The sequence below is a fragment of the Elephantulus edwardii genome, unplaced genomic scaffold (genome assembly GCF_000299155.1).
Source record: "Elephantulus edwardii isolate Elephantulus edwardi_28Jun2011 unplaced genomic scaffold, EleEdw1.0 scaffold00037, whole genome shotgun sequence".
Classification (NCBI taxonomy): domain Eukaryota; kingdom Metazoa; phylum Chordata; class Mammalia; order Macroscelidea; family Macroscelididae; genus Elephantulus; species Elephantulus edwardii.
The window spans coordinates 13,114,059-13,125,067 of record NW_006399787.1 but is presented as its reverse complement, the minus strand read 5'-3'; the positions used below and the strand labels follow the sequence as shown (position 1 = coordinate 13,125,067).

Genomic DNA, 11,009 nt, shown 5'->3' with positions numbered 1-11,009 from the left:
AATTGAGTTACTTTAGACCAAACCGTATAGCAGATTGAGATTTTTAAAATAGTCATTAATGAAGTTGGTGTGTGGTTTGTTTGTTTGTTTTTAGCATTCTTGAGTAACTTTCTATGTATTCGCCAGTCATAAAAAAAGGTTTTCATTGTTTCCTTCTTAGAGTTTCTGGAATAGTTTGGCTCTCTACTTTTTGATAAGAATTTGTAACTTGCAAACAATAAAAGGAAGCCTATAATAGTCATACTCCTCACTGTCTTAACTTTTTCCTAAACTTTTCTGTCACCTTTAACAAAATGTCTTTTTTAGACAGTTTCAAGCTTAGAAAAAATATCCCGAGAATAACACAAAGAATTCTCAAATACCTCTCAATCAAGTTTCCCTAATGTTAGTATTTAGCCAATTTTCTTTAGCTTCTATTATTTTTAAATCTTTGCTAGTAAATTATAGACATGCTATTCCTCTAACCCCCAGTGGTACTTAGCAGTGTAGTTCATACAAATGGAAACATTGTTTTACTTAATAATGATCAGAATCAGGAAATTTACTATACAAGTCTTAATTCCATGCTGCCAGCTTCTGTAAGATACAGATTGACATACAGTAACATTCACTTGTAATTGTAAAGTTTAATGAGTTTTGTTAAATACAAACTTGTACAGCTGTCATCACAATCCAAATTTAGAACCTTGCCATCATTCCAAAAGGATCTTTCTTGTCATTTTGTAAATCATGCTTTTACCTTTGCAGCCAATAATTTTCTTTCTTTCTTATGTGATAATGGCTCTTTAATGAGAATGATAAAATAGCAAAGTAGAAGTCTCTCCCCAAAAAGATAATCTCCCTTTTTGGGGAGTATCAAAACAATGGAGTATTTAATGCCTCTGAAAAACGTTACTATAATTTTTTTGTTAAACATTTTCTTGATTCTTATTTGGGATCATTGGAAATGATTTAAAGAGATTGCTTTATAGTGTCAGCACAGTAGGAAGTAAGTTACATATGTTCTACTAATACTTGTGGGTATTCAGTATGTAGCTGTCAGGCACTTTTATATAGTAACTTCTATTTCATGCTTTCAGAATGAACACAGAAAGTATCTAAAAAAAGAACTTAGCACATGATGGATGATGATATTTGTTCAATAAGTTGTGTGTTTAGAGGTGAATCTATTAGTGTATTTGCCTAAACCATTTCAGAAAATTTTCAGCACACATAGTGATGGGGTAGCCTATAAATTTATTCCTGGTGGGTTTTTTTTATCTGTATGAGTCTGTGATGAAAGAATGTGTCTGAGCAGAAACTCGTGTATTTTGCGCCTAAAAGCATTAGAAGGGATGCAAAAAAAAAGTGAGAGTAAAGCTATGCCTTAAAAAGAGAAAAACAGGCCATTTTCTTCTTTTCTTAGCAGCTCAGAGGAAGTCTCTGTGTTCCTCCAGAGCAACGGCTGCTGTAGGCTAACTATGGCAGACTACTCAACAGTACCTCCACCTTCCTTGGGCCCAGCTGGTGGTGGTGGCTGCGGTGGAGGGGGAGTAAACGATGCTGTCAAAGATGCGCTACAGAGAGCCCGGCACATTGCAGCAAAAATTGGAGGTGATGCTGGTACATCACCGAATTCAAATGACTATGGTTATGGGGGACAAAAAAGACCTTTGGAGGATGGAGATCAACCAGATGCTAAGAAAGTTGCTCCTCAAAATGACTCTTTTGGAGCACAATTACCACCAATGCATCAGCAGCAAAGGTCTGTAATGACAGAAGAATATAAAGTTCCTGATGGAATGGTTGGATTCATTATAGGTCGAGGAGGTGAACAGATTTCACGCATACAACAGGAATCAGGATGCAAAATACAGATCGCTCCTGATAGTGGTGGCCTTCCAGAAAGATCTTGTATGTTAACTGGAACTCCTGAATTTGTTCAATCAGCAAAGCGATTATTGGACCAGATTGTTGAAAAAGGAAGACCAGCCCCTGGCTTTCATCATGGTGATGGACCAGGAAATGCAGTTCAAGAAATTATGATTCCAGCAAGCAAGGCAGGATTAGTTATTGGAAAAAGAGGAGAAACTATTAAACAACTTCAGGAGCGGGCTGGAGTTAAAATGGTTATGATTCAAGATGGTCCTCAGAACACTGGTGCTGACAAACCTCTTAGAATTACAGGAGATCCATACAAAGTTCAACAAGCCAAGGAAATGGTATTAGAGTTAATTCGTGATCAAGGTGGTTTCAGAGAAGTTAGAAATGAATATGGGTCACGAATAGGAGGAAATGAAGGAATAGATGTTCCCATTCCAAGATTTGCTGTAGGAATTGTAATAGGAAGAAATGGAGAGATGATTAAAAAAATAGAAAATGATGCTGGTGTTCGAATTCAGTTTAAACCAGATGATGGAACAACACCTGATAGAATAGCACAAATAACAGGACCTCCAGACCGATGTCAGCATGCTGCAGAAATTATTACAGACCTCCTTCGAAGAGTTCAGGCTGGTAATCCTGGTGGACCTGGACCTGGTGGGAGAGGGAGAGGGCGAGGACAAGGGAACTGGAACAAGGGACCACCTGGTGGTCTACAGGAATTTAATTTCATTGTGCCAACTGGGAAAACTGGATTGATAATAGGAAAAGGAGGTGAAACTATAAAAAGCATAAGCCAACAGTCTGGTGCAAGAATAGAACTTCAGAGAAATCCTCCACCAAATGCAGATCCTAATATGAAGTTATTTACAATTCATGGCACTCCACAGCAAATACTCATAGAAGAAAAGATTGGTGGCCCAGTAAATCCTTTAGGGCCACCTGTTCCCCATGGGCCACATGGTGTCCCAGGCCCTCATGGACCTCCAGGACCTGGAACTCCAATGGGACCATACAATCCTGCACCTTATAATCCAGGACCACCTGGTCCTGCTCATGGTCCTCCTGCTCCATATGCTCCCCAGGGGTGGGGAAATGCTTACCCACATTGGCAACAACAAGCTCCTCCAGATCCAGCTAAGGCAGGAACAGATCCGAATTCAGCAGCTTGGGCTGCTTACTATGCTCACTATTATCAGCAGCAAGCACAGCCACCTCCTGCAGCTCCTGCAGGTGCGCCAACTACAACTCAAACTAACGGGCAAGGAGATCAGCAAAATCCAGCCCCAGTTGGACAGGTTGATTATACTAAAGCTTGGGAAGAATACTACAAGAAGATGGGTCAACAAGGGCAGACACAAGATTATTCAAAAGCTTGGGAGGAATATTACAAGAAGCAAGGTCAAGCAGTTCCTGCTCCTACTGGGGCCCCACCAGGTGGTCAGCCAGATTATAGTACGGCCTTGGCTGAGTACTGTAGACAAGAAGCAGCTTACTATGCTCAGACAAGTCCACAGGGAATGCCACAGCATCCTCCAGCACCTCAGGGCCAATAATAAGAAGTGGACAATACAGTATTTGCTTCATTGTGTGGGGGAAAAAAGCCTTTGTTAAATATATGGATGCAGACGACTTGATGAAGATCTTAATTTTGGTTTTGGTTTAAAAATAGTGTTTTCTTTCTTTTTTTTTTGAAAATGTACAAAATTAACTATCACTACTGATAGGAGGGTAATATTTCTGTGTAGAAATGAAAATTGGTTTGTTTTTTAGTATTTAGTGTAGATGTACACATTCCAGCAAATGTATTTGCAACTATTATGTGGTCAATGCTTTGTGACATAAATGTACTTTTTCAATGTATACTTTCACTTTTAAAATGCCTGTTTTGTGCTTTACAATAAATGATATGAAACCTCAAAAAAAAGAGAAAAACAAGTTAACATATGTTTAGTAGAGATAAATCATATTTTAAATCACATTTCAAAGATAAAATTTATTTAAAATGGATCCATTTTAATTTCAGTTACTTTTGACAAATGCATGCCATTGTAACAACACACTTCAGATATGCAATGCTTCCATCATAGGTGCTGCTTTTTGTTATTTTTGGGCTACAAGGTTTCATACTTGGCAGATAAAAATGTTTAAATTTTGTTTTTTTAAAAAAGAAACATTGCGACTTCTCTTTCCTTCCGTGCTTTCTACGGAGGTGGTTGTCAGCTGCCACTGGCATAATGGCTGCCCTCAGACCCCTGGTGAAGCCAAAGATCGTCAAAAAGAGGACCAAGAAATTCATCCGCCACCAGTCAAAATTAAGCGTAATTGGCGCAAGCCCAGAGGCATCGACAACAGGGTTCGGAGAAGATTTAAGGGCCAGATCTTGATGCCCAGCATTGGTTACGGGAGCAACAAGAAGACAAAACACATGTTGCCCAGTGGCTTCCGCAAATTCCTAGTCCACAATGTCAAGGAGCTGGAGGTGCTGCTGATGTGCAACAAATCTTACTGTGCTGAGATTGCGCACAATGTTTCCTCCAAGAACTGCAAAGCCATTGTGGAAAGAGCAGCCCGGCTGGCCATTAGAGTCACCAATCCCAATGCCAGACTGCGCAGCGAAGAAAATGAATAGAAAGCTTGTTTGCACATTTTATTTGTGCTAAATAAACCATAAAAACTGCCAAAAAAAGAAAAAGAAACATTGCCAGTTTTTTTTTTTTGTTTAATTCCTCCAACTTTCAGACTTCTACATGGATCTAACTTATAGCTGACCCTCCAGCAGGCTTCCTGAGCTGTAAATAGAATGGCTGAAGATTACATTGTCTGTCTGTCTCTCTGTCTCATGAGCAGCTAGCAGGGTCCAACCACTTTGTGCAACATTTTTGGCTTAGCAGCACAGCTCTCCGTGGGCTATACCTCTAGAACACCCTCCAGTTTTTTAAAGTACTGTTTAAATCATTCAGATCCTTAGAGGCAAGGATGGTGAAGCTTTGTCTCTTTGGACATGTTGTGTGGATGGTATTCCTTAGAAAGAGAACATTATATTTGAAAGGTCGAAGGAGGGTCAGTGAAAGAGAGGAAGACCCTGTACAAGATAGATTAACATAGTGACTGTGGCAGTGGGCTCAGGTATGTCAGAGATGATGAGGATGGTGCAGGATAGGACGGAGTTCAGATCTGTTGTACATAAGCTCAACTACACATAACAGTAATAATGCTAATAAAATGCCTGTATCTTTTTGTAAACCCCACATACATTGTGCTGTCAGCTGGGTATGTATAGAGTCCAGCAACTTGTTACCACTTTTTATTACTTGGCTATGGTCTTTTCTCTGGATTATTGCAATAACTTCTCCCACTCTTGTACCTCTCCAGTTTTCTTTTACCCAAGTAGGTAGTGAAATGTAAAATGGAAGTCAAGTCAGAACTTTTTAGGTATTTTTAGTCTTACAGTAAAAATCAAAATCCCTGCTGTGGCCTACAAAGTGCTCATCAGAACTCTTGCCCCCAAATAATACTCAGAATTTATCACCTGTTTTCCCTGTTTACTGTGCTCAGTTGGCCTTGCTGTCCCTCCTTCATGGCCTTACTCTTCTTTATTCAAACACTCCATGCCCACCTCAGGCTCTTTGTATTTATTTCATCCTCTTCTTCACTGTCTTTTTCCCCAGATATGTCTTCGTGACTCTTAGGCTTTTTACAAATGTCTTGGTTAGAGGTGTGATCACTGTATTTAAGTTACATGGTAAAGTTACCAGTTAACTAGTTTAGTATTTTGCAGTACTAACTAAAAAATATTCTTGACTATAATTCACATACTACGTTTGAAAAGAGTCATTTAAAAATTCACAGACTTGGAGAAAATGTCATATTACATGACTAAAACCATTAACTTTGCTCATAGGTTTGAAAGTTCTTTCTTAATCACTTATACTAAAAATTTGAAACTTCATTTTGAAGTAAGTGGTTTGATAGTCTCATTTTGGATATTTAATGTGGAATTGAAAATCATGAGAAATTTGTGTTTTGTAAATTTCTATAAAGGGAGCGCTGGTGGCCTAGTGGCAAGAAGCTGTGCTGCAATTCTGAAGGTACATGGTTAGAGGCCACCAGCTGCTCTGTGGGAGAAGGATGGGCAGTCTCCTCCTGTGCAGTTAACTGCCTCTGAGAACCCATTGGACGGTCAGCTGTGTGGGTCAGTTTCGATTCAGTGGTTACACAGCTCCATACTACCACATTTTTATGATGGATCATTATTTAAATGTTCATACAGATTACCCTTTTTTTTATGTTATTATTTTGTGTTGTGTGTACTGTCAAATCAGATCTGACTGGTAAAGGAGGTGATTGTCCCTCCTTCTTCAGCAGAGCATCTGGTACATTCGAACTGCGTGCCTTTGGGATTGCAGTGCATCTTTTTGCTGCTAGGCCACTAGAGCTCTCTTACAAATCAGCCTATTAACTGCCATTTTTACCTTCCTCTTTCTAGTCTAATCACTGAGTAAACAAGGCTTGAGCAGCTCCAGATAAAAAAGAAATATTTCATTGAGGAATTAGAAACAAACGAAATAGGTATATTACCATAAACGAAGTAAATATAAATACTCTAATTCATTATGTCAAGTATAGCTGGGTAGTCCCTGGGTTATAAACAAGCCTGTTCCTAAATTTTTTTTTAAGTTGAATTTTTATTTATGTCTGGAACAGTTCAGCATTGTTAATAATCTGCTATTGGTTAGTCAGATTTTTGTCTTAGTATATAACGTACCTTTCTGTGCATTAAAAAAGAATTTCTAGACCTACTAAGATATCTTTATAATATTTTGCTGCTAGCTTTTAATTTTGAACTCTTAAATTTATGTTTAAATTTAATAAATAGGCTTCACTTGGTTGGTTTATAATATGTAAATCAGATGGTATAACCCAGATCTCCTTGTATTTAAAAACTTAAGACACTAGGACCTTAGAGGGTTCTTTTTGTTTGTTTGTTTAAATTATAACATTGATGAAAAAAGTGATTCTAAAGCTCAATTCATCACTTTTTACTCTGTAATCTCTGTGAAACTAGTTACTGGGTCATTGCTAACAAATGCTTGGCACAAAGCAGCTTTTAATATATTTGTTTAATGAGGTCCTCAGTTTGTTTACTGATTGATTCATTGATTATTTATTCAACAGGTGTAAAAACCAACTGCCCTCCTAAGAAAATGCTGAGATAGAGTATTATTATGATAATACAAGCGCTTCTGTAAGTAGGACAGTAGCCCTCACTGTTTGTATTAAAAGGCAGATATAATCCCTATGCCCCCTTTCCATATAAAATACTTGTTTTCATATTTTAGAAAAAAATTTAAAAATTGTAAAATTAAAAACTCCCTATATTTACTATATTAATTGTATTTTCAAAAATTTATTCCTAGTACTTTATTTGCTGAGAATATGAAAGCGGTGTAGGAATTTTCTTTACCTGTGAAGTTTTCAAATATTTTAATGTGCTTAGTGAATTAAAATTGCAATTTTAAGAATACTGAGTTACCCCAACTTACTAAATCAGAGACACACGGAGGAAGAACACGTGAACACGAAGGAAACGTTTTTTCTAAGACTTGTTAACATATGACTAATAAACAGGTAAATAGTATACTCAGTCTTATTAGTAAGTGGGAAATGCAAATTTAAACAGCCTTCCCTGCTTCCCCTAAAGCTTAGAATTGAAATGCAAATAATTGTGTTGCTAATGGTAAGGATATTAGGAAAAGAAAATACTTGTAAACTAATTGTGGAAATATAAATTTCAACGAATGTTCTGGAGGTAATGTGTGCTGTGGTGGTATTTGCACAGGTCCCTAGGGGTAGGATATACCTAATTTGCTCGAGAATGTAAAGTATTATTTGCAAGAACTGACAAGTCAAGGTGACCATCACTGTCAGTTAAATAGTGGATGGTTATATTACAATAGTTCGCAGCCTTATAAAGAACTGAATAGTTTTATGACAGGAATTGATGTTAATAATAATGAACAATTGCATACAACGAGATAGTAGAATACATTACTTGTAAAGAAATTATTATTTTTTGTGTCTATAAATTGAGAACAATAAGATGATACTAAACTACCCACCCATTGCTCATTGTGGTCCTGTAGGGCAGAGTAGAACTTCCCCAGTTGGGTGTCTATAGCAGTTAATTTTTAGGGGAAACTGCCATGTGTTTTTCCCTCTGAGTAACTGGGAAATTAGAAACTGAGCCCTTAACATTTGGGCACCAGGACTCACACCAGGACTCCTTATGTCACATTGTAGGGTCTTGTAAAATGGAAGATTTGTACTTTTTACCTTACCTGTTTTGAAGATTGAAATTGTGTAAAACACAAAAAAGAAAATAAACTATTTTAAAAAATTTTAACTACACTCCTTCAGTTGAAAGCCCATAGGAGGGGATTGTCCTGATGTGTCAAATAATTCTCCTCTTTTGATCAACTCAATAATTGGGGAGCCCTGATTTGCCTACCAATTTTGACAGACCTGACCAACCTACCAGTTTTGACTGTTCTTTTTATTGCTGCTGGGACCCTCCCAGAATATCCTAACATTTTTTTCTTAATTTTCCCAATAGCTCTGGACAAGTATTTTGGCAGAGAGAAATTAGAGTGAAAAGTTTAAAATACTTTTTGTTTTAATTAAAATGAAAAATTATATTTCTTTTAAGTAATACCATTAAGTATAAATAGTGTATTTTTTAAATAAAAAGTTAGCATCTGCTTCTTGAATTTGAGTTAGATCTGGTTAAGAAGTTTTAAATATTTACAGTTGTCAGGTTTTCTGATTGCCAACAGTGTGTATGTATGCTCTCTATGTTTGAGTGGTTACTATGTCAGAATTTCTGTTTTTCTGAAGTTTTTACTTCACTGAGGCATTTGTCCTGAGGAATACCCATCTTGAGTCAATAAATAGATTGTAATCTTATAAATTAGATTGCAGGTTGTTGATGGGTATAGAAAACTAAATGCATCAGAATATTTAAGAGCAAAACAGAAACTGCTAGATACTTTTCTGGCTTCTGAGTTTAATTTTTTTAAAAAAAGATTTCATTGATGTTTGGCATTTAATTTTTGGATATTAACAACCTCAAAAATTTTTTTCTCCTTTATATGTATTCCCATATGATTGTAGGAGTCTATCCTGAACTTAGATCGTGTACATTTTGGGAACTTATTTTAGAAAAGATCTAAGTTTTAAATTCTCAATGGACAGACAGAGAAAAGAGGGTCTTTGCCAACAACTTTGGGTAAGAAAACTTTAGAATTTTGCAGCTATCTAAAATGAAGGGCAACAAATCAAGCATATTGAAGATAAGGTTTTCAAATAAAATCATTTGTTATGATTTCTTTCTTTAGAACGCTGCAGTAAGAATGTCTTTCCCCCCTCATTTGAATCGCCCTCCCATGGGAATCCCAGCACTTCCACCAGGGATTCCACCCCCACAGTTTCCTGGTTTTCCTCCACCTGTACCGCCAGGTGAGTTTGTTTATACCATTTATTTTGTGTCTGTGTTTTTGTCATTGCAACATAAACTTTAGGAAAATGTGACTGACCTAGTAGTAAAAATGTTTAAGTCTCATCCTAGAATTGGAGATGTGACATTTTACCATGACAGTTTGTAAATTTGACTGAGTAAGCAACTTCATCTGCAAAGTTATTGTTATTTTGGCTTTGGTGGTTTTGTTTTGTTTTGCTTTTTTAATAAAACATCCTTATGATAATAAGTTTTTCAGAATTCTAGAAATGCATATGGTAAAAATTTTCCCTCATATCCACAAATTTGCTCTTATTTTCCTGTTGAACAAGAGACACAGGATTATCTCGTTTATTTTTTCCTTTATCCTTCCACAGTTGTCATATGTGTTAAAATTTAAATATATAATCTAGCACTTATTTTTTATTCTACTTACACATAGAGTGTTCTTGTCCTTGTTATGTGCTCTGTCACCTCATAGCTGACCCTTCCCTGGTGTTTAGAGGGAGTTAATCACACAGGAGATTTTTCATCTGTCTTTTTGGAGCAGCTAGTGGATTCTAACTGCTTGCCTTTGAGTTGGCAGCAGGATTCCTTACCCACTATGTCACCAGACCTCCTTTTATTTTAAATTGAGGATCTTTTCTGGCCAGAGATTTAGTTTTGGATACTTTCTATATCTGACTTTAGTAGGTGTGATACTAATTAAAACATAAAGAATTTGGGCCAAAAAATTTATTTTCAAATCTGGCTAACTTAATTTGTGTATGTGTATCTTGAGGCAGACATTTATGTTTATACCAACTTGCTTTATGTTGTTTTGTAGTAAGAAATTTTCAATGTTTAGTTTATTATACTATGTAGTAACTATTGAATATTGTATAGTAGTTTAGTATCCTTTGGAATTTGAATTGAGGAAAATAGCTGAAAATGAAAGTTTGTTAGCACCATCACATACTGATTTTAGAAGAATAGTCTGGAGTCACTTGTATTTTGGCATCAATATTTTTCCTTACCAGTTTTGTTTGTATAGTTGTATAATATGGATCTGTTTTTTGACAGATTTTATTAGTAACCACGAACCACGATATTTTCAAATATAACTGAGAGATTTTACGTACAAATAGAACTTGTCGCATAGTTTTATAGACTATAGTCTTAATGAGTTCTACATAAGAATTAGTCTAGAAGACTCTATGAGACAAATTCTATTTGTATGTCTATAAGTATAAACTAAATTGAGAAGAAACAAATATTGATGCTAAAATACAAGTGACTAAGTACTGTTTTTCTAAAATTGGTATATTATGGGTGCAATTGAAATTATTGAGTAGTAATGTTATAAATTTGAGGATTAAGGTGCATCTGATTAAGGCCATGGTCTTTCTGATCACTTGCTATGCATCTGAGAGCTATGGGTTGTACTCGATAGTACTTAACAACAACAGTCTTTATGAGAGCAGACTATTTGGTCTTTCCATGCATACCGACTGGGTAAATTCAAACTGTCAATTTTTCAGTTAGCATTCTGTTTCTAACTATGAGTGGAATTAATGTTTGTTCACAGTCAGGAAAAGCAGCAAAGGAAAAATCAATGCATTAATATCCTTGCTGGTATATTAAGTTTATA

The 11,009-nt window shown here is 36.2% G+C and overlaps 1 protein-coding gene and 2 pseudogenes across 2 annotated transcripts in view; all 3 read left to right on the top strand.

Annotated features, from left to right (window-relative positions):
* LOC102860335 overlaps positions 1 to 11,009 on the top strand; it is a 47,941-nt pseudogene that overhangs the window by 1,834 nt on the left and 35,098 nt on the right. Inside the window, exon 2 of the transcript XR_438862.1 lies at positions 9,261 to 9,381. The product of XR_438862.1 is annotated as an RNA-binding protein 25-like (transcript). The remainder of the gene's footprint in view (positions 1 to 9,260; positions 9,382 to 11,009) is intronic.
* LOC102859127 (far upstream element-binding protein 1-like) lies at positions 1,461 to 3,419 on the top strand. The gene is made up of 2 exons (XM_006884708.1): positions 1,461 to 3,204; positions 3,265 to 3,419. Exons 1-2 carry the CDS (start codon positions 1,461 to 1,463, stop codon positions 3,417 to 3,419), a joined length of 1,899 nt encoding a protein of 632 aa, XP_006884770.1.
* Positions 4,101 to 4,495, top strand: LOC102859524 (annotated as a pseudogene).